The sequence below is a fragment of the Crotalus tigris genome, unplaced genomic scaffold, assembly GCF_016545835.1.
Source record: "Crotalus tigris isolate CLP2741 ecotype Arizona unplaced genomic scaffold, ASM1654583v1 scf7180000018376.1261969, whole genome shotgun sequence".
NCBI lineage: Eukaryota > Metazoa > Chordata > Lepidosauria > Squamata > Viperidae > Crotalus > Crotalus tigris.
Genome location: NW_024096972.1, coordinates 1,215,001 through 1,239,293, shown reverse-complemented (window position 1 = coordinate 1,239,293; position 24,293 = coordinate 1,215,001). Strand labels below are relative to the sequence as shown.

The 24,293-nt window shown below is 41.3% G+C and overlaps 1 protein-coding gene across 4 annotated transcripts in view; it reads right to left on the bottom strand.

Annotated features, from left to right (window-relative positions):
• The window catches only part of SDK2 (sidekick cell adhesion molecule 2), a 392,527-nt gene that overhangs the window by 18,873 nt on the left and 349,361 nt on the right, over positions 1–24,293 (bottom strand). For all 4 annotated transcript variants that reach the window (XM_039351954.1, XM_039351956.1, XM_039351955.1 and 1 more), the window contains exons 6-18: positions 22,244–22,355; positions 21,591–21,781; positions 19,395–19,478; positions 15,753–15,947; positions 14,952–15,068; positions 13,204–13,371; positions 10,917–11,019; positions 9,531–9,707; positions 8,254–8,390; positions 7,387–7,534; positions 6,691–6,831; positions 6,332–6,513; positions 5,888–6,003 (exon numbers count right to left, since the gene is read on the bottom strand). In XM_039351954.1, the coding sequence (XP_039207888.1) occupies positions 5,888–6,003; positions 6,332–6,513; positions 6,691–6,831; positions 7,387–7,534; positions 8,254–8,390; positions 9,531–9,707; positions 10,917–11,019; positions 13,204–13,371; positions 14,952–15,068; positions 15,753–15,947; positions 19,395–19,478; positions 21,591–21,781; positions 22,244–22,355 (1,871 nt within the window). The remainder of the gene's footprint in view (positions 1–5,887; positions 6,004–6,331; positions 6,514–6,690; positions 6,832–7,386; positions 7,535–8,253; positions 8,391–9,530; positions 9,708–10,916; positions 11,020–13,203; positions 13,372–14,951; positions 15,069–15,752; positions 15,948–19,394; positions 19,479–21,590; positions 21,782–22,243; positions 22,356–24,293) is intronic.

Sequence of the window (24,293 nt, the reverse complement as noted above, 5' to 3'; positions counted from 1 at the left end):
CCCTTTGGGCAAAGGGAAGAGTGCGGGCTGCCGCCTATCATTAACGAGGGAACTACTGACAGCTCATTCCGAGATTCCGCGAGTGCTCCACACAGGAATTCATGGAGCCCAACTAGAACTCAGGCACCAGTGCCTACTCCAGCCAGGGAGTCACCCCGGGGGCATAATCACTACTCACCTGAATCACTCAGTACTCCAGTCAGGGAGGATACCCGGAGCGTCCAAACAACCCACACCCTGCAAGAGAGCTGGCACACATTCCGTCTAGTTGGCCCAACACTGCCCCTGTCCCTAGAAGGGGGCAAGCACACAGGGAGGTGGTCGAGGAACCGAATCCCGACTACAACACCTCTGGCATCACTCAGGGGACAACTGAGTTTTGGGACAGTACTGAAACCCCAGCAAGCCCGGGTACAGAATGGGAACATGATGAAAGACAACCTCTTGACAGGTCTAGGACAGACCTGGGAGGTTCTACAGAATTGCCCAACAGTGACAGTCACTTAAGAGGGCCAGAGAGCCTGCAGCTAGGCAGGACAACCAGGTCAAACAGAGAAAGAAGCCCTGGCCTGACGAGCCCGGTGGGCAAGCAAGCAGGCCAGGCATTGGAGCACAGTCCTTGGGGATCACCAGGGCCTAGCAAGGGGAACAGGCATACATCACCCCTCAGTCAAGGGATACTTGGAAGGTACCCAGAAGTCAGGAGGTCACAGTAAAAGATCTCCTAAGTATTTAGAAGATTTTGTAACCCTACTGGCAAAACAGAGTTAACAGAGTATTCCTGTACACATAGGAAAATAGAACACTGGGGAACAATAGAAGCACAAGGAATAACTGGTACAAAGCTGGTATGGGTTCCACACTCGTATTGGGTTGTATATTATTATTGTATGATCATAGTCTTAGCCAGGGGGGAAGGGGTGTTATGTCCTGAGCCTGTGAAAGCAGGCTCGGGGCATTGCAACGGTCCCGGGCAGGTGCAAGCTGCCCGGGACCAGACTGGCTGACGCCAGCACTCGCGCGCATGCATGGGTGCGAGCGCGCCAAATGTAACAGTTTGGCCTGGGAATCGCCTATAAAAGGGGCAGGGAGATTTGGGCGTAGTCAGCGTCTTGTAACCAGTATGCTGAACAGAAATAAAGAGGTTCCTGAGAACTACAACTGCTTCTCGTGTCATTGCCATTTCGCGAAGGACTTAACAATGACTCTCTCTGCTATCATGTCTCCCCTATTTCTTCTTTTCTTTAGACTAGCCAAACCTAAGTCTTGCAACTGTTCTTTGTATGTTTTAGTCTCCAGGCCTTTGATCAGCTTAGTTGCTCTTCTTTGAATTTTTTCCAAATTCTCACTATCTTTTTTGTAATATGGTGACCAAAATTGGCTGCAATATTCCAGGTGTAGTCTTCCTAGGATTTAATAAAGTGCTACTAATACTTCATGTAATCTTGATTCTATGCCTCTGTTTATACAACACAGAATTACTACTCTGGCAGTTTCAGATACGTGGACTTGAACCTGGGCCAAGAAATTAATTTGAGTAAATGTCTCAGACAAGAGGTAAAGATAAAGGGAAGAAGGGGAAGTCACATCCAGAGTTGCAAGATTCTTTTATTGGAGTTGTTGCAATAAAAATAGTCCTGACCTAAATGGCATTACTGTACTTTCTTAATCTGATTTACCTCATAGAGCTGAAAGATCCTCAATAAAGCTTCCACATTTCCTCATGCTTCTTATTAAGATTTTGTGAGCAGATGGTTAAAATAGTACTGTCAACTTTCTCTTCTGACCTTCAAAAGTATACTGGACTGGCTGAATGGTCTCAAAATTCTCAGATAGGATTTTTTCTCTTACCTATTAGGGATGACCCATTTTGTAGACTGGCCTGAAGAGCAGCTAGACGAACAGCGCTACTGTGAAAAACTGACAGGCAATGCACCATGATGCATGTTGCATTGGATGATTGTTGCATGGATGATTGACATCATTAGTAAAACATCATATGATATTTTTCTTTGCCCTTCCTCTGCTAACATGAGATCTAACTAATATAGTTTCTGTTAGGCAATGCCTTCCTGGGATTGTGACTGAAAGGTTAAAGAATACTGAAGTATACATATAGAGGAAAAAACACCTACATGTATTGCTCAGAAATTGATCTGGTCATTTTCACAGCCCTCAAACCCCTTAAGATCATGCCACCAACATAAGGCAACTAATCCTAGCTTTTAGTTGCTAAATTTTTACTTAGTAGCAGCAGCAAAGGAAACATTTCTGTACCTCTGTAGTATGCTTATCCACAACACTTTTATGAAATGGAAATCTCTCCCAGACTTTCCCAAATGATCATAACAGATCATCAAGAATGACAACTGAATATTGCAGCACAATCCCTTCATTAATATCACTAGATCTTGGCCATTCCCCTGTAGCTCTCAGAGGATGAAAAATACTAAACAAAACCTAGAGAAAAATGTGATCTCTTGATCATAATGGGTTATTATCTGGGATCTCATTCTGTTCTAGTTAGAAGTTAATATTCATCTCTGGAGCACTCTGGAGTACAAGTGTTTAAATCCTTGGATAACAGTCAGATTAATATAAGGTTATTAATATAAGGTTCTTGAAGTAAAATCCCGGTTTACCATCTCATTTTTGACATTACTGATATAAGCTTTCTAAACTAGGTGGGATGTGACTGCTGACCTATATGTCCATCTGTTAAACTCTGCTAGGATCTTGATTTACATAATTTAATGATTCTGGCCTCAATCCCTACTGCACTATTAGTCAAAATGTTGCTTGAGATCCACATGGGATTCTAACAATCCTCTTCTATGTCTTTCTGTTTCTGTGATCTTTTTTTACTTCCTCTAAGTCTCTTCAAACTCAAGTGGGAAGAAATTCATTGGGATTAAAGACTGCCAATTCTTGCTCTGTAGCAAAAAAATGTGCTGAAGGGATAGAGAATTGGGCAATAAGCTGAATGCTTGTGGGTTTTTTTCTCTCTCTTAGACATCTCCAAGACACTGAAACTGTAAAGTGCCTTATATATGGGTGTCTTTTTTTAACCAGATGAACTTGTCAAGAGTTTTGCCACCTTCCCCTTCTAGCCAAATAACAGGAAAAGTAGTACCTATTGTACTGTTTGCTTTTTAATCAGCTCAGAAGGGGTAAAGAGGGAAAGGTATTCCCTAATCAAAGGCCATGGAAAATGTGGTCCAAAGAGAATATCAGGTCTCCATCAGGGCCAAAGAGAGAGAGAAAAAAGGGCTGAAATCCAGAAAGGGAAAAAAACCTGAATTAACAGTACCATCCAGGAATTAAGTAGCCATAGTGCATTTATCCAGAATGGAATATTAGTAGAAGCTGGACAGTAATTATATCAAACCACGAGCTTTAAATTTAGTTTTTTAAATGCAGACTGACTACTGTACAATTTCCTTCAAAGCAATGAGTTCTATGATAACCCTCGGAGAAGGATAATTGCTGAAGAATCTGAATCCCTGCTGATATAAATTTGGCAGGGTGAAAGAGGGATTTGTATGACTCTTTAGTTCCTTATTGTGGGAGGAAAATGTTATATGAACTCTGAGGAAGGAAAAAAAATTGCAAGTCTATGAGGTGTGTTCAAGGCCTAGAGAACTTGGGAAACTGCTTACTTACACTTACTCTCTTCCTCCAACTTCCTCCACCTTTCTTAGCTAGGAGCTTCACTGATATGCACTGACACTGATACTCATGGGAGTTCAGTGAGAAATGAAGCATAACTTCCCCTCTTAACGTTGGAATTCTGCCTCTATTCTGTGGGATGTCTGAAAAGCTGCTGGGTCCACATTCCAGGAGTAACTGAATTTCAGATTATTGCTTATTGGAGTTCATCAATCCTTATTTTATTGTTTGGAAGAGCAACACAAATGATAAAAGAAACCAGAGTGTTCTCTTCTTGGATATGCAGCTTGAAAGAAAATCACTTTTCTTAAAAGAAAAACAGTTAGTTTGTCCATAAAATAGGCATAAAAGAAGATACCTTTCAAACGAATGAAGGACTACCAAACATAGGACAATACAGGCAGCTTTGATGGCTGTTTACAACATCTACCAGAAACAGCTTTTTAAAAAAGCTGGAGAATGGTTGGGAAGACAGGCTCAAAAACATAATTTTTATTGAAAGTTGCTTAAATATCAATTATGAAAAATTTAGTTTAGTTTTAATGTGTGTTTTTATCCTTCCAAAATAAGTCCGATTAACTGATGCTGCAACAATGCATAATCAACTACTTTGTGATGGCATTACATGCAAGAATGTTTGGGTGCTTAATTGGCAGAGTGCAAGATAGCCTATAGCAAGTTAATTAGATACTAATTAGGCCTCCAAAATACTAATCAAAAATACTAAGTGACATTTAATAAGTATGTTAAGTATCCTTCTTAAGGTTGGTTATCTCATTTGGCAGCAATTAAATTTTCAAACTCCTCTGAAGTAGATTAAGAAGCAAGTTTTAATTATTTAAATTCAATTTAATTAATGCAAATCTGAATTAATTACAATTCAGAATTAAGCACACAAGTCAAGTCTTCCATACAAGTATTATCTTTTTGTAAATATATTCTAACAGATAAGCTTGAAGCCATGAAAACAGATTTTTAATTAAAGGAGAACTAAGAAAGGTCTTATTTTAAAGGAGCTGATTATCAAATAAGTGTAAACTAAGAGGATTCTCCAGATTTGTATGCATTGAGAGTTTAAGTATCATTAATTGTATTCTGTCTACTGGCTATTCTCTCTATTACCTTAGACAAGAAGCTTCCTCAAAAAAAAAAAGCAGTGGCAAAAACTTTCATTTTAAAATCCAAGTTGCCATTTCATTTTGGAGCACATGGGTGCACTAGCTTCCTATAATATATACAGTAAAGTAGCAGCCTTGAAAATGGTTAGTTCTTACAAGAGATCCCCATTTAACACTGCTAAGGAGGAATCACATAATTAAAATGATCTTTTATAGCTACCGGTAGCTCTGGGATGATAGGAAAAAAAAAAAAAAACAGAAGCAAGGACGTATTTTGCTAGTCTTACTTAAGTCTTAAAATAAGTCATAAAATAAGACTACTTAGGGGTTGCTTGGTGGGTGGGGGAAAGTTGGATCTGCTTATTGTTAATAATTCACCTATGACTGTTCAAGGAGAAGGAGAGTCAGATTTTGTACCATTTGTAAATTACACTGATTAGTAGGATAGAAAGAACCCATTAGATGAAATTTGCAGATAAGACAAAGATCATTAGTTGACCCAGGGACAACTCTGTGCCATGATTAAGGCTGCTAAAACTGTTAATGAAAAGAAACCAGAAAGCTATGTAACTCTACTGACTCCCATCAAGAAGTGCAAGCAGAAAACAGCAGGAATGCCTGGCCCCTTCTTGAAGGAAGACAATAGGTTATATAGCTTTTAGGTGATGAAAGAATGATGACTATAGATCCTGTTCGTACTTAGGGGAAAGAGGCAGAATCAGAGCTCTGATGTAGATGTCTGAACTATCTTATCTTAATTCTATTTCACTTAGATTTCCTGGAACAAAAATAACTATCCAGTCAATCATCTCAAAATATAGTTCGTGCCTCTGTTTACTGCCACAGAAATGTTCATTCTGAAATTTTCAACATCTGTCCAATCTCATAAGGAACCAGGAGAACTTTGGGGTTACAACCAGCCTTCCCCAAGCTCACACTCCAGATGTGCTGGGGTTGCAATTCCCAGAATTTCTACCCAGAGTCCCAATGCATGTGGTGGATGTCCAGAGAGAAAGTAAGACTTATCACAGCTGTTGACTATAGCTCTAAATGCCTTAGAAGTAAATGGCATTTCTCTCCCTTCTTGAACTGCCTCTTACCTTGTAGCCCTGGTTGATGCCGTTAACAAATTGGGGGCTAGGAGGGTTCCAGGTGAAACGAATGGTAGTAGAATTGGTGGCCTCAGCCTGCACATTACCCGGAGACACGGTGGGAACTGTGAAAGGAGAAATTGAATGAAAGCATCTCAGCATCATCTATAAGGTTCATCATTTTATGTTCATCAGCTTTACACTTGGAATCAAGGCTATAAGAGCAAAACGTGACTGAGATTTAAAGGGAGTTGTCTAGTGCTAGGGTATACTGAATCTTCAGCATGGTACGTTCCTGCCTTTTTAAGCCTACTACAACTGCTTTCAATGTTTCATGGCTTTGAGAGCTATAGTGGAAGAAAATGGAACTGGTATGAATGGGTAAGAACTGATCCTTTCACCAACAAAAGTAGGGCTTCCTCTCTCCTCGTATGACTTTGTATCATAACTTACCACCCTGGAGAGTCCATTCTGTGACTCTGGCACTGTAGACACCCAATCCAGCACTGTTGTAGGCAGCCACTTCAATTTCATAGTTAGTCCAAATGATTAGGTCCTCAAGCAGTAGATTGTTGACGTCAGCATTTGTAATGTTCCTGAACTGGTAGCCAACTGGCAGACCAGCCAGGCAAAATCTGGAAAAAGAACAACAGGATGATGGCTGAATCAATAAGATCATCAGTAGGAACAATTAAGCCCAGTAGGCAGCCACTGCATTTCCAATTTTGCACCCATCAGTAAAAGATTAGAAAAGCTTCCAAGGATTTATCTTCCCTGATGACCTAGCCACCCATATGTTAATATCTACCTACCTAATGATGTATCCCTTGAGAATGCCATTCTGGTGGTTTTCAGGTGGTGGCTGCCATTGGATCATGATAGATTGGTTTGTGCGACCACTGGCAATGACATTTTGTGGGGGTGCTGTGGGGGGTTCCTCCGGAAGGGACAACCTATGGAAGGAGACAAAATGCAGGAGACATGTTTCAAAGCTGGCTCAGAGTATGGTTTAACACACACACACACCTTAATGCTTAACATTTAGTCCTTATGAAGCCAAGCCAATCTCAGCCATATCAAAATAGTGTCCTGTGCATGCATGAACTGTACTAAATGGTGCAGTCATTTGCTTACATAAATACTCTTTAACTCCATCTTGCTATAAAGGAAGAAATTATCTGGTTTTGCTAAGCTCTGTGTCTGTATCATACAACATTGGGACATACTATTGATAATAATCCAAGTTTTGCTGTCTTGCCATATCACGTGACTATGCTCTTCTTTAAACATTAGTTAATGATAGCTTTCCCTGGTGCAATCACAAGTATCTCTATACATAAGTGTGAGCTAGGGCAATGCTCACCCACATATATTCGGCTTCTTCTCTTACAAAATGGAAGTTGGTAGAGATACATCAAAACATTTACATTTTTAAAAATCATATCAGCCCTTCTACTTTTGCAAGTGATTACATTTGCAGCTGCCCATGTCAGATATAGGCATCTCACCTCTCAGTGTCCTTGCTGAACTGGCCTTTGCCCACATCGTTAACAGCACAAAGGCGGAACTGGTATGAGCGGGCAGGAACTAATCCTCTCACCAGCACTGAATTTACTTCAGGATCCACACTGGCCATAAGAACTGTCCAGGGAGCATCTGAAGAGAGAAAGAGAAAAAAAGAGAAAGAGAGAGGGGGGGAGAGAGGGAGGGAGGGAGAGAGAGGGAGAGAGGGAGAGAGGGAGAGGGAGAGGGAGAGAGAGAGAGAGAGAGAGGTAAGATATAATCCTATGGAAAGTTATTTAGGAAGAATTATGGTAATACAATGTATGCTGCCCATCTTTAAAAGATTCTTTTAGGTAGTGTTCCAATGGACCAAATTTTGTCCAGAATGATCCAGTACTTGCAGAGAAAATTCCAAGCCTGGTTCAATCTTACACAGTATCCCATTCTTTAAAAGCCAGGATCCAGTTCTGCTCCTGGCTGCATTCTAAAGATCACTGCTATGGAAAGAAGTTATGATAATTTGATCAGTCAAGAAATAATCATCTCAGGGTTTTGCCAGGGGTAAAGGAAATCAGCCTGTTCAATACAAAGTAGTCCTGTAAGCTTACTAGCAGCAATGGGCATAAGAAGTATTTTTTAAACTATGATGGATTCTTGAGACATGCAACACTTAAAAGAACGAGCCACAAATTGCAACAAAAAACTTTTACTATATGCAAGAAAATTAGGACTCCCAAACACCCATTTTGCCACAGTCCCACACAGGATTTTTTCCCCCATCACTTTTGAGAAGGGATCCTCCAGTTCTGTCTGCCACAAGAACATGGGCAAGTTGTACCTGGCAACTGTATGGTAGGAAGATGGTGCCTTACTATTTTCGGAGACCTCAAGGATGTAACGTAGCAATGGGCTGTTTCCGTCAAAGGGTTTGGTCCATGTCAAGTTGATGGCCCGTTTCTCTACAGTACTTAGCCTGGCAACGGGGTTTTCTGGTGCATGTGGGAGCTGCCTGATGAAGATAATGGTAGAAGAACATATTTTAGAAGCTGCCATAACAAAGAGCCATGAAAGTAGAGGGCATTCATTAGGAAGGAAAGGCTATGTAGAAAAAGACCTCCAAGCCACCATGCATTACAAGGTTAGACTGGCTATCGCTGTTGGTGTTTATAATGGAGCAAATTAATCACAGTGTTGATTCAGTGGGTCAGAGATTTGTGGAGAAATAGCAGGGAGCACGAAGTCTCCCAAGGGATATTTAGAGCCCTTGATTTTTTACCAGCCAACAGTGTCGTGTCATTTCTGTGGAGCAATTATCAAGATTTTCAAATAGGAGCGCCTTATGCTTGTTCAATGAATAAAATGTTATTGATATTCAGGTTTGCAGTGTGAAAGTTGCTTCAGTGTAGTGTGCTGTAAATGCTGCAGACATGCTTATGAATAATACAGAGTATGATTAGGCTATAAATAATGTAGATTATGATTTGGTAAGGAACACACATGTGGCAGTGTGGCGTACTAATATGTGTGCAAATGTCGACAGCGACTGTACCACATTATAATTACTCCTATGCTGCTGAACTAACATTGTGGAAGACCTCTGACTGCGTATCATTTCATGGTGAGAGAAATTAGAGTCTAACTAGGTGCTGAACGGCTCATAAGGAAGTAAACATTATGGTGATTTCAAGAGGCCAAAAGAGCATACCACTTGACTTATAGCTATGTATTCGTGCAAGATATAAAGGAAAATATGAATGCATAGCACTGGAACGCATTTGATCATCTCTTCCAGCAGCCTCACTCATACTTTAGCCATTTCTGGTTCATCTGTGCATCAGAATGTGTTGGTTCCTCATTTCTAGAACGGGAATGCACCACCTTCATTACCTGATAGCTGTACTTGGCTTCTGAGTAGTATGCCTAGCCCACATTCCAAAAAAGTATGATTTCATTTACGTTTACACGTAGTTAAAATACATTTTAATTTGATCCCTCCCGATGTTCTATATAATAGTTCTCTCCCTCAATCATGCTATAATTAGGTTACTTTTGGGTGGTCTCTCTGGTAGCTACATCAAAGATTTTTGGGGAACACGTCCTGCCCTGGAATTTCAGATTTTATACCTGTACTGAAGAAGGGTAGCCTTACCGGACTCGCAAGTGGGCACTGTGAGAGTCGTTGCCTCCAGCAGATATCACATGACATGTATAGGTGCCAATATCCCCTGACCAGGTCTGGGCAATGTGCAAAGTGCCTGTGCTCTCCAGACGCATGCGTGGCATGTTCTCTGTGTTCACAATTGTGCCATCTTTCTCCCACATGTACCTATAGAAAAAGAAACCAGGCATGGTGATAAAAGTTTCCTCCCCTGCCAACTATTCCTAGTGTAGCCAGATTGCTATTGGAATCTTGGATTGATTCCTGATATCCTAAGCCAGGTTGGAAAGAACTAGAAGCAGATCATCTCTCAAATCTGATTGCAATGATCTAATGATCTAATCCTCTAATCCTAGTTTTTGTCTAAACTACTTTCTAGAGCACTCCAGCTTCTTCTGCAAGTGATGGACTGCTCATCAAAAACTAGTATGTACACTAGTACTAGTGTACTAGTATGTGACACATCCCCCCCATGGATATTTATGCAGGTTAGTTATCTCTTAATATGTATTCCTACAATGTAACATACTGTTCACAAATGGGTTTATATATTTGTTTAACCCTAACTTGGAGAATAGATGACAACTGGCTATGTTCACACTTTGCTCTAAGCTATAACCGTATGAACTGGATTAACCACGTTAAGCTAAAACAAAACCATATTTTGACTTAATATGAAGCGTGAACTTAGGCAGACTTAGCAGCCTGGCTAACACCCTCTATAGAGAAGGAAAGGAGATCTTTCCGAAAAGGCACGCTATGATGTGCTTTCACTCAATAGTGCAACACAACAATTTGACTCAATCTCAAAACTAAGCTGAGCACCAGGTGGCAATATAGGTCTATGAATTTGCATGTATGTATTTTGCATTATGTTTCTCAATAAATGTTCTTAAAGAGCATAAAGATGTGGCTAGGAGATGCCTTGCTTTGTCATACTGCAAGACTCCAACATCAATCTTAGAAAAGCATTGTTGATAAATGGAGTCCTGATTGTTCCCAGATTGCAGAGGTGGCTAGAGAGTGTCTCTTTTCAAAGGGACTAATTTGTATGAAGAAAGGTGCAATGGCCAGATGAGCTGCAGTCAATAAACTATTCCTTCCTAGCAAGAGAAATCTGAGCAAACCCCTACTCAGGAATTTATATGCTCCTCATGAAATCACTTAGAGTATATACGGGATTTTGGCATTGCTTCTAAGCTGAATATTTCTTTTTCTTATAAAGAAGTTTGGAAATTTAAAGTACCAGAACATTCAGCTTTTTTTTTTTTTTGAGAATCCTCAGCTAGTATTATAAAAATGGATAGTTTTTACTTGGCTCTCATTATTTTTCTCACTTTTCCTTCACGTTAGCACAAATGTGAAAAGGTCACCTACCGAACTATCACATTGGGGTCATGTGTTACTCCACAGGTCATTGAAGCCTTGGTGCCTTTGATGACACTTTGATCCTGAGGTGGGTTGGTGATACGAGTCCGGGCTGCCAACACAAACAGACAGAAGACACATGGACACAGTTTGAATACAAATCCAAATGGGATAGGCACAGGGGTAGGCAATCTTGGCTCTTTTATGACTGGTGGACTTCAACTCCCAGAATTCCTGACTCAGGAATTCTGGGAGTTAAAGTCCACCAGTCATAAAAGAGTCAAGGTTGCCTACCCCTGAGGTACACACACATAGTTCCATATCAAATCAGGATTCAACACCTAGAATGCTAAGTTCTGGTGATAAAGGCATAATTTTTGTAAGACTAGGAGCAGGAGGCCCCAAAACCAGATCTGTTATGTCATAATTGTAATGATTAAACAAACAAATATCCCCCCATCATTTTTGAATGCATAAAATGAAAGGGGCCTTAATTCAATCTTTAGCTGCAACTATTCCTCTCCCCAGACTGCTTGACATATATCATCTGGTACAATCCAAGTTATGGTGAAACCACTAACACAAATATCATACACCCAAGCTCTAAATTTAAATTGACAGAACAAAGGAAAACACCCCGCTTGCTACAATTACACTGGATCCTTGGTTCCAACCAAGCAACATCAGTCCATCCATCCACCTACATACAAGGTGGTCCTGTTCACACAATACACCAAACTGAGGGAAACGGGCAGCATAGAAATGAAATGAAATAAATAAATATATAATTTAAAAAACACCTGGACCAAACGAGGAGTTTTCTCTGTGTTGTGCAAACACCTAAAGTGGAAGGGAGGCCAGACGGAGTTAACTATCTCCTTTCAGTCAGCAATATTTAGAATATAGAAGGGGGAATTATCCCTTTCTGTTCAGCTACTGAAAAAGATAGTTTTAGAGTAATCTTGCAAGCAAAGGGCTTCTTTAGGCAATGACAGCTTCCCAGCCTCCTTAATGGCAACTGGAAGGACAATGAAAATGGCCACTTCCTATCTGACTCCTTGGTAACTGTGCTATCAGCACAGGGGAGGTCAATTGCCTGATGAAGCAGCTGACTTGATCAGTCATGCTATTTAATCCAGCCGGGCTGAAACCCCCATCACTTAAGTGCTGTCACAAAGGAGGCTTTTTCACCGAATGTGAGCTTTGTACTTGCCTCCCGTATACACTGAGGGAAGGAATAAGCAAGTGCCCCAGATATTTTGCACTGTGGCTCTCACAATGCATTGCCAATTATCCTGACTGAAGCCGAGGGGAACTGAAGTTCAAAATGCCTGCTAGATCTACAAAAGGGAATGTGGGGGTGGTTAATACAGGGTGGACTTTATAGGGTAATTCACCATGTGAGCAAGATTATTCATATTTCATATAGGAAGGGTGAGAACCATCAAACAGATAAAACAAAATAGATCCTCAGAGCTTATGGTTCCATTTAGGGCCAGCAGGGGGAACCAATCCACCTCAACCAGGAGCTTGGCAGACCTAATGGCAACTGCTTTATTAGACAGAGTTAAAACTGGTTTTGAAAGGTGATGGATATGCTCTCAAAAACAATTAGACACTCACAACCCACATGGGCCGTTGAACTTAAGATGGTAGCACACATCTGTGCTTTCCTACGTTGCAGATTAACAGGAAAATTGCACTGATAGTTCCCATAACATGACACTGTGGGATCAAACTTATCATTTGATTCCTTATGACGTGCTACATTTATAGGAATGCACCAATATGCCATTAAGAAACTGGGCAGAGAGGCAAACCGCACATGACATCTCTGCATCATTCCTGGACCAATTGCTTAGTGAACAAGTAAAGGCAAATGTGGGAAACTCTGCTATATCAGGATACTGTCTGTCTCCCATCCCCCACCCCCCCATCTCCGGCCGCTGAAAATTGTGGTGAGCAAAGCAGCGCTATTCAATATCATCAAGGAAAGTAGGGCTTTTGGTCGCTGTCCTCCATTTCTGCCTTCGTGGAGGGGATTTTTAACTTTAAAGTGCACTAAAAAGCACTCAACCTACAGTAAATGGGAGGATTATCACTTCAATCTTCCTTAGTTTCCTATAAAAAATAATTGGGAAATAAAGTCTGGCATTATTAGGTGGTTTGTCATAAAATTTGGGAAAGTATAATCCTGAGGATTGCAGGAGATTAGAAACAAAACAAATTACAGGCAAGGGGCTCCGAAGAGAAAGAAATGGGAAGCTAGTAAAGAGGGCGAAGGGGAGATTTTTACCCCAGACAATAAGCTCTGCAGAGGCTTCGTCGACTCCACGGGAGTTAGTAGCAAGACAAGTGTAGCTGCCAGCGTCCGAGATCCGGGCAGGGCTGATGAGAAGGCTTCCTGACTCAAGCAAAGTAAAACGAGGAAGCTGCACTGAACCGCTGGCCAGGATCCGCTCACCTGTAGGAGAAAAGGGAGACTTTATTGCGTGATCACTGGTGACCCTCACTGAGGCTGCCAGTGGATTTTGTCAAATCACCAGTTCTGATCTCAGCTCTACCCTAGAGATCTGTAAACCTGGTAAGAGAGCCAGACACAGAGAAAACGATAGACAGATTTGTCAAAGGTTTCTTCTTCCTATGTGCAGATGAGCTTCAACCTACCTATGATTTATGAATTCAAAGGGCCCAAGAGAGGAAATGTTGGCTTTAGAACACATCATCATAAAATATGAGCTTGGCTTGTCACACAGCTTGGAATGAAGATTTGCAAAAAAAAAGCTAAGGGGGCATCAACTTTTCCTGTGCAACTGAGTGAGGCATAATAAAGGCAGGAAAAGTTTGAATTGCCTGGGAGCAGAGAGATAGATTTTGGGTGGGTAGGGAACCTCTCCTTTGCAGGAAATGACAACTTGATGCTCGTCAGGTATTTGGGACTATAATTCCCACACCCATTACACAATTTGTCAAGTGGGTTGGAACTGTCATAGACATCTGGAAATGATGGGTAGCCTGTTTCTTTTTGTTCTTTCAAACTACTTATTGATCATTTATTCATTTCTATTTCTCAAATATTCCCAGACTGAATCTTTCTTCCCCACCTAATCCCACCCCATCAATAGGGAATGAATGGGAATAGGGGTCATAGATACAGTAGCTAATTCTTTAGTGGCTTAGCCCTAATTCTCCCTATGATTTGAAATGTAATCTCCCTTGCTCTCAATTCTGATTTTTTTCTTATCCCAGAGGAATCTTACTGTAGGACTAGAATTTTTGAAATACACTCTCTGATCTAAAAATATGCTTCCAGTAGGATTAAATATTTGGCTATAGATAGAGGAAACATTATTCCCTGGTGTAGCTGATCAAAGGTGCCCTGTAAGGATCATGCTACACGGAAGTCAGTAACTTTAAAAGACACAGAGGTGTTTTAGGTTCAGTGAGGCTATGAAATTGTTAAGAAAAACCAAATCCATTGGTTATTCCAGCCCATTTGAACCTCAACGAGCTGGTTTTCCCATAAGAGTTTGACTGGTGTTCAACTGTGCCCTTCACATCTGTCACAGAAATAGATCCTCTTTGATATACATAAAGGTGTTGGCCTAGAAACCAGGAGATAGTTAGTTCCAGTTCTGCCTTAGGTATGAAAGCTGGCTGGGTGAATTTGGTCACTCTCTCTCAGCCCAGCACATCAGACAGGACTGCTGTTGTGGGGAAAATAGGAGAAGGAAGGTGTACTAGGTAGGTTTGCCACCTCGAGGTACTTACAATGCAATAAAGGCAGCAAAAAATAATTCTAATAAACAAATATAAAATAAATTTCCAAAAACTGTTCACAGATTTGAGGGCACACAAAAGAGTTCAGAGGGAGTGAAAAAAAGGAGACTTTCTATTGTGTGAAAAGAAACCGAAACCTTTTTTTTAAAACTAGGGATGCTTCAATCCTTCTTGCAAAATACAGAGCTCCGCCATGCTAGTTTCCTGCATGCCTGACTCCTGCTTTTCAAAGCATGAATAAAGAGTTTCTCAATTCACCATTACCTTTCTGCCAGGTGATAGCCGGTCTGGGAGCTCCAGACGTCTCGCAGCTGAGAACCACAGCCATTCCATCAATCACTGTGCTGTCCAAGGGCCCTCTGGTTATGTTGGGTGCAATGCCTGTAATGAGGGAGAAATGAGAAGAATGCTTATAGGAAGAGTTTTGAACTACCAGACTCTTTAACACAACATTGAATTTTATTTCCCTGACACCCCACCCCAAAGTCTACCATAACTGAACAGAGATACAATAGTTCAAAAGAGCTGACCCCACGTAAGCTCTTCTTATCCCAGAGGAATCTTACTGTAGGACTAGAATTTCTGAAATACACTCTCTGATCTAAAAATATGCTCTGAGTAGGATTAAATATTTGGCTATAGATACAGGAAACATTTGGGCTCACGGTTAATAATGGATACCGTGCTATGCTTTGCACTGCGGGAATCATTTTTCAGTGAAAGAGAGGGAGAACCTGCTCTCCAAAGACATCTTATTTTGCCCTTCCTTGTAGATTAACACTGCTTTATCAAAATAACATTCACTTCTTACACTGCATTCCCTTTATGGGTGCTATCCGCCTGCAATAGAGGATCTCCTGCTTGAGCAGGGGGTTGGACTAGAAGACCTCCAGGGTCCTTTCTAACTCAACAAATCCAATTGCTATTCTATGAATACCTCAACGCTACTGAGCTGGGTGTGCACGTGTGTCTGACTACTAATCACTTATACTAGCACCACTAGTGGAAGGTACTGCAGCAAAATCAGCAAAGCAAGCTAGGGGAAATGAACTTGCTGACACTTACTAGTGACAGCTAGGTATGTGGAAGACTGCACCTCGCCAGCAGCATTGCCGGCAAAACACTGGAACATCCCTGTGTCATCTGGCATTAGGCCACTGATCTGCAGGCTCCCATTGGCAAGCAGCTTGAAACGGGCAAGCTTCTCCATTCCAAGTAGTACTGCATCCTTGTACCAGAACATGCTGGGTGGAGGCACACCTGCAATACCGGAAAAAAAAAAGGAATTTTAAAGGTGAATTATTTAAAAATTAAGGCCAACAGGCAGATAGGAAGGCCACAGAGAGATCCATTAGGCCAGGGGTAGGCAACCTTGGCTCTTTTATGACTCGTGGACTTCAACTCCCAGAATTCCTGGGCCAGCATTAGGCAGTCCTGGAACGATGATACTTAATGCCTAAACCCATGTGGCTTTTTTTTTTAATTGCTTTCATGTGGCTGGATTCTGATGCATGTATGTTTCTCCTCCTTCTCATTTTTATTTATTTAACCAATACATGTAGCTTCCCTTCTGAAAACCTTTATTTCTTAAACCAAGAGTCACAGTCGGGAGACATTAAAACGTATCTTTCTTTCTTCAGAACTCATCAGAGTTGGGGTGGACTTCAAGAAGAACACCCCCCCTCCCCCCGTGGCACTCATTGATCAAACTGAATGAAGTTAAAAATGAAATTTCACAAGCTTGCCTTATTCCTTCCTCCTCTAAGAACCTGATCAAATTTTCTACACAAATTTGAGATTTGCTACAAATGATGTAGCAAATCTGATTTAATAATCTCAAGTAGGAAACAGGGTCTTTTTAAATATTTCAAGAATAAAATCAAAGCATTCATTGTGCTTTAGGAGGAGGTCTAATGTCATCGTCTGTGCTCAAACACATAAAAGCTGGTGAAATATTTGCCATCCCGATTTAATGATCATTTAAAGACTTGTTTCCAGAACTGTCTATGGACAGAGATCTTTGTACACTTGCCATCTAAGATGTGGCAAGGGAAAACTCTTGTGGAATTCTCCTCCCAGGGAGGGCTCACTTAAAATCTCCTTCAGTGATAATATTTTATATTTTTTTCAGCCATCTAAGAAAACATGAGAATAGAATTTTGTTCGGATAGTTGACTTTTATTGCTATTTTTTACTTTATTGCTCTTATTCATTGTGGTTCTTTCTTATTTTTATTATCTTTTTTTTTTAAAGCATACCACCCTGTGTTGTCATCCAGCAACAATGAAACTGACTATTGCACCCAAGTCAGGAAATCCACACCAAACCTCCTGGGTTTGAATCTACATTATCAGAGGGAAAAAATGTATGTTCTGCCACCTGTATACAAGAAGGGACACCCCTCCACCCCAAATCTCAATCATTTTTAAATCCAGGCCCTGCAAGATGAAAAATGATGTCCAGGGAAACGGAAGGAAGAACAGCTGGTATCCTCAGGGATCATCTGATAATGTGATCCAGGAATAACTGAAATGGGGAAATTTGTTTCAACCACAAATGCATCAGGAAAAGGGAAGGAAAAAAAATGAAACCAATGTTAAAATTGATCTCAACTGTGATTATAATTTACAGGATTTAAGGTATCAAGGAAACCCAAGGAAGGAATTGTTTGCTGAATGGATTCTTCAATTCTAAGGTATAGGTAACATGATTAGCTAGGAACAACTTATAATTAAACCATGGTTTGAATTGAATGTGTGTGCTAGACATACAGAATAAGTACGTGTCTTGGTTAACTGTTATATCTTAATTTTATTATATTTGTCTTAGCAACCATCCTATGCAAATACATGCATTTATTTACTGACGGTTACCTCGGCTCAAATTTAAAAAGAGATACTTTTTATTCTTTCCTATTTTTAATGAAGCTGATTTCGAATTATAGAGGGTGCTTTTGAACCAACTCCCAAAGGAAGGGAGCTGATTTCCCCAGCATATGCCTCAAAGCTACAAGGATCAAGAATTTAGGCTGTGGTAATTTTTTTCCCTTCTTACATGCTAGGGTTGAAGGGGAAGGATACTTGACAATAACATCCCCCAAATGGACAAGTGAGAGCAGCTGAAACTACCAAGCAGCTACACCAAGCAGGAGGGCCAGGCCTGGGAATATAAAAAGTAGGTAACTTTTGGAAGGAGAAAATAGACACCTCCCACCTTTTATCCTATACTTTAGCCCTGCTGCTACAATTATCTATGGAAGGACGATATACTTAGATTTATCAAATATACCAACAAACAAAAGCTACCATGAAACAACAACACAAAACAAAACCTTGATGGTCTATTCATAGAAACTGTTTGCTGCAACTTAAAATCAGGCCTCTAGCTTAACGTGACCAACCGTCCTCCTTTTGTAAGTTCTGTCCCCCCTCGAAAAGTGTCCTCCTACATGTCCTCCTTTTCAATATTTGAAGAGTAATCTGCAGGGCTTTTTTTCTCATAGAACGCTCAGAATGGCAATCTGGCACCTTTTTTTGATGTTTTTTTTTTCAACTTTTGCATGAGCTGTGCTACTCCCCCCTATTGGCTTTCGAAAGCCAATAAGAATTGCTGCTGAGTGTGCCAAATTGCTGCTGAGCGCAGCTGGCAAACTTTGCACATGCAAGTTGTCTGCAGCAAAGGTGAATTGGCAGGAACTTTGCACCCCTCCCTGCTACCCAACTACACCATCTCCTAGTTAGTCCCAAAGATACCTGGAGGAGACTGGAGCGGCGACGCCACGGTAAGTTTCTCTTGATCTTTGGCCCTGCTAGGGCAATAATGGCTGCGGGTGCAAGAGGCAGGGGCAGTGGGGCTGTGAAGGATGGCAGCAACCGGCTGCCCCCGTGCTGTGGGAGCCGCGGGGCTCACTCTACATGGGGCTGCGCAGGGTCGGCGGTGGTGCTGGCAGGGCAGCTGCAGGCGGGGTGTGTCGATGGCGGGCTGCCCCCCGGGGCCGGAGCCGGTGCAGCCGGTGCTTTGGGAGTTGCGGGGCCCACTCTGCATTTATTATATTATAGTGTATTCTGTATTATTGTTGCAATGAATAAAATGTTTCTTTTATGTACAATATTTTTTTCTTCAATTTGTATCCTCCTTTTCATTGTAAAAAAGTTGGTCACCTTACTCTAGCTTGCAGTTTAAGGTCACAGTTTCCTTTTCACAAGTCTTCAAATTCTCTGGGTTTTTTTTCACAGAAAGCTTAGGGAGTGACATATTCAGTGCTATGGCAAATAAGGCTGCTGTTCAGCATAGGGCCCTTATCTTAGAGTAGAGTAGTGTTTTTCAACCTTAGTAACTTTAAAGATGTGTGGATTTCAGTTCCCAGAAATCATCATCCAGCTTGCTGGATGAGGAATTCTGGAGGTTAAAGTCCATTTTTTTTTAAGTCATCAAGATTGAAAAACACTGGCCTGTACATTAAGGCATGTATCAATGTGTCCTACTTAGTTTTTTCATGGTTTTGCTGCAGCTCAGTGGGAACAGAAATGTGAATGGTGAGTATCTGAACATTTTCTTCATTCATTTTCCTATATAAAATCTGCCAAATGTAGATCTAACGGAAATGGTCATTTATCAGCATAGTGGATGGCTACGATTATAAGGTTAACTATTCTGATTCGAAACTCCATTGGTCCAAACAATCGCTAATATAACAGAAGAAATTACCTTTAGCTTGGCATGGAATCTGTACTACTTTTTCCATCTCAGCTGTAATGTGTCTTTCTGGTTCCTTGGTGAACTGGGGTGGTTCTGTAAAAGAAAAATCAAACATAGGACCAGTCGAATATTCTCCATATAAATTTTAAAAATGAAATGTCATGGTTACATTCAAAAATTTTCAGCTTCTATCTTTGTCATCTCTCACTAAAAAAAACCCCCAAAACAAAACAAATGATCTGAAAGTATTTCCTGCCTAAGATCTAGTATCAATTTCTTATGGCTTCACAGTACAATTCCACATGAGATATTTCCATATCTTTGTAAATTATTTCTGCTGAATGACTTTTATTAAGTTTGTTCTTAAAGAACAAAGATAACCTGACCTGAACTTAAATAAGACTCAGGCCATTTCCCCACTGGTGATGTACAGCATCTTTACAGCATCACCGAGTTACTATTGAAGTAATTGAAAGCCTGCCCTCATTATTGCATACTATGGATACTGGCAGGCCACGTGTTATGTGCTTTCCTCCAGTCTTTAAGGGGACATAAAAGTATACTAGCATTATTTGCTCTATTTGTCGGTTTCTATTCTTCCCTCATAATAAGGCCAGCAAGTAGTTACCTGCCCTAACATTTTATTTCAGGACAAGTTAAGTGCATGATTTGTGGATTTCTTATCAGCAAGAAATACTTCTACCAATCCCTCTCCCTAACATGGATTGGGGAGGAGGCAACGTTTGACTGTGAGCCTCATTCTGTTCTTTGGATCCTTATCTATCAACACATCCTCCTTCTTTAACTTATCTGATCCCTTCAGTCAGAGCATTTTTGATTAATGGGTTTTCATTTCCACTTTTTCCATTATTAAAGTCTTCTGAGGTCCTTATATGGGCTCCCTGCCTATCCTTTTTTTTGGGGGGGGGGGAAACTGTTCTTATTTATCTTGATTCTTAGCTTATCCACTAATTTTTCTTGTAGATTATTTTGGTCCATTTTGTCAGCAGACAAGCAGATGATGTAGCGTATTTGAGGGGGAAGAAGATGCTTGCTCTTCTCTCCTACATCTCTTCAAGGGTTTGCTGTCAGATGTGCTGATGAGAGGGGCATTGGCTGAAGGAAGAGAGTCCTCCTCTTGTAGTTGGTGCACTTAATTGACCTGCCAGCATGAATAGGGGCAGATTGAGTTTACATGGGGGAAAGCGAATCTACAAGGGAAAACTTCCTTGCAACTTGCCAGCATGAACCATGGGATCTGGGAGTACTGATCAGTGTAAGCTGGAGTTGTGGGATAGGCATAAATTAAGAAGTAAATGCTGTGAGGGAAGGAGGATATTAGAAAAATATTCAGAACTATATAGTCAGAACGTTTATGCCATTTTATTGTAGGATTCTAGAATCCAAACATATGTAAGTATTCTGTAAAGTATGATTTCATAGGTTGTGCATGAAGATAGCACTGGCTCAAGTCAGCAAGTTACAAGAACATCGTGGAAGCTGCCATTACACAATGCAGAGGAGGAAGGGGCATGCCTGTATTAGCTAAAAGTGGCTAGTAGGAATTGAGCTGATCTCAGCCCCTGCCACATCAGCAGTTCAGTCACCACCAAAGCGCCAAATATTGTGTGCACAGGAAAACATGAACGGGGAGAAGATGGGAAATATTACTTCCACATTGGATGAGAAAACCCAAAGGTATCAAGGCCTTGGCACTAAAATGGGGATAAGAAGACAACTATATCATGTCAAGTTAAAATTAGAGGGATGTACGGAGTTATGATCAGAGTGACTGGGTGGATATGATGCCAATCAATCTTTAGGCACATATCTGCAATGGTAGTAAAACTGATACATCCTGCTTGATATTCCACTGTCCAAATGCAATGTCCTGTATGTCAAACCATCATTTAAAATCATTTGAAATGCCAAGCCTGACATGTTATTGGATATAGGATAATATTGGGTGATAAAAAACATGATGGTTGCTTGACACTGAGTCTGAACAGGAGTATGACTTTAAGGAATGACTAATGTCACATCATAAATGGAAAAGCGGTACTTGGGAATTAGGGCAATGCTTTGAGTGGCTGACGACCGCAGTGCTGAAGCAAAGGACTACGGCAGCAGCTGGCCTGATGTGGTTGCCCAACTGACGAGTAGTCCCTTTAGGCAAAGAAACTCAGCAAAGATTCTTCTTCTTACCCAGCACAGAGAGATAAGCTCCTCGAACCACAGAGGGTACGCTGCTACTGCGCAACACAGCTTCACACTCATAGTAGCCACTGTCGCTTAGGGAGGGATTAAGGATGGTCAACCGCCGGTTGTAGTCACTGATGCCACTGGATACTGGAATCCCACCTTTCTTCCAGATGATGTGTAGTTTGATGAGTGGCCTGATTAGCAGAGAAGCTTGTGAAGATGGATCCCTTTCAATGTGTTGGTAAGAAAAGCAGGAGAGAAACCTTTTGGCACAATGAGAAACCCCGACTCTCACTCATGGCCATTAAAGTCTGTGGCCTGCAACCATGTGGAGTGTGGGCCAAAAAAAGCCTCATGGGGCCAACTGGAGCAAAGTAGGCCTCCACCCCCAAATTTATCTTGGGATGATTTGTTGCAGAATGACTCTTTGGTACAATATTGCTGGCAGAAGTTGGGAAACATCCTTTTTGGAGTGGAGCAATTAAAGGTGGGTGGAGGCTGAATTTGCAGTAGGCTGGGAGAACATCAAGGATAGGCAGTTATGTTCTTGAGAAGCAATTAGTGGGCTGTGGGCCATGGCACATGGGGAATACAAAGGAGCCCTCATTGTAATTCGGAGTCACAAGTCACAGAGGATAGCAGTCAGGCAGACTTACCTAGCATTGGCCACACACTCCAGAGTCACTTCAGAAGTCCCAGAGATTACGCTAGTATTGCGGGGTGGAATGATGATGGTTGGTGCAATGGGGTCAGCTGGACCGCCTACATCTGTGAAAAAAAAGTGGAATGGTATACCAGTTAGTAGTTCATTTGTTACACAAAAATATTCACTGTTTATATATAAGAAACAATCATTTTATATATATGTATATGTCTTAATTTACATTTTGGAAGTGATTTTCATTGTATAAAAAAACTTTACCACTCTTCCTGTACATTTCCATCTCACACAGCTATTCTATCTACAATAGATTCCAGATTCAGCAACATGCCGCACCGCTCTTGTATATTCCTAACATTCTTCTTTCCATGACTGTGTGACATTAGCACCATCTACTAGTCCTCCTACAAGCTTTGACTCTGTCTGTCCAAAATATTCTTGCAGCCATCTTGCGGGAGCGTCCAATGCATCCAAGATTTACCCATGAGAAGTCCATGTGTATACCTGTACCATGATTAGGTAGGAGCTCAGAAAATAGATACTATTATTGCTATTCTAGTTGAACGTCTTCCAACTTCCCACAAATTTGAATTCCAGAGGTTGTAGCTACCCCATATTGGGAGGCTATCAAGTGAGAAAGCATTTGGAGAAATCTATTTGGAGGTATGTCAGAAATAACAGATGAAATCTCACAGGGGAAGAAGAGTAGTAATATCCCACTGAGCTTTTTGCTTAAGGCTAGTTGAAGCAGGCTGTGGTTTGATTGTGCAAACAGAAATCACTGCAGATTAAACCACATTGCTTAAGAAGCCTATCTCGTTCTACCTGATTACTATTTATTTCTCTCTTTTGGCCCAACCTTCTTTCTTAGATGATACTTACCTGGTCCAAGGCTGTTCACCCACCAGGCCACTGTAGCAGTTTACACTTAGTAGGGGCAAGAAACACCGGTTGCTGGTCCTATATCTCATTTACCCAATTGTCTCTAATTCTCCTCTCTTTTCTTCTCCTGTTTTGCTCCACTCTACTGACTCTTTCTTCCTGACAGAGAGACCCTATGTCCCTTCTTAAAACTCCCATTCAGAAGAATAAAATAGCAAAGAAGCACCAAGCGGGCAGCAGAAGGCGGCATGACTTCTCACGTTTCAAGTGCCGCTTAAGGGCGCTGCCTGTTCTGCATGCAGTTTTTGAGTCACAACAAACACTTGAAAGGTGTGAGTGAGAGTGGCATTTCTGCACCGAGAAGGGGGGGGGGGAGAAGAATGCATCAGACTTTGTTGGAGACTGGTTGGCCCATCCACTTAGCGATGGAGCGCAGGCAAGCTCCCCCATCAAAGTCAGCAAGATGGAGGTGTCTTTACAGGGCAGGATTTTAGCTCCCACCATACAGCTTGATGAGCTGAAATCTTTGAAAACAATATTAAGATTCCATACCTACCTTCCCCATAACTTTCTGCTAAATCCTGTCACCTGCTGTGATCTGTAGCTGGGCATCGGCAATTGGCATTGGAAAGGAAAGGAGGGGAAGAGAGAAAGCAGCAGCAAGAGAAGCTGCAACAGGGTAAGTGCATAAAATAAAATAATTGCTGTGATAACTCCCCCCTGCTCCTCCAGTTCTTGACTACAATTGCAAGTTGCTGATATAGCTGAATCCATAAAGGCATGCACTATGGTGTTTATTGCACTCTGAGGTACAGCTCTTCAAATTAATGGGGCAAAGAAGGGAAAAGGGATATAAAGCCAAATCTGGGAAACATAAAACAGCTGTGAAATAAACATCCAGAGGGAAAGAGGATTCACATGTCCTGGGAGAATTCCCTTAGAGACTTTACAGAGGCTATAGCCATGCAGATTCCCAGGCTCAGTTCTGCAGCCAAGCACTCTGCTATCAAGAAGCCAATGCAGGTATGGGAAAGGGGAGAGGGGAGGGCTGAGCTGGTGATGTAATGAAAGCCTCCTAGCTCTCATACTTATGGCCCAAAGTGTCTAAATAAATTCAGAGCCCGTAGAAATGTTTAGTCAGCACCAGCCACTTTGCCAGAGAT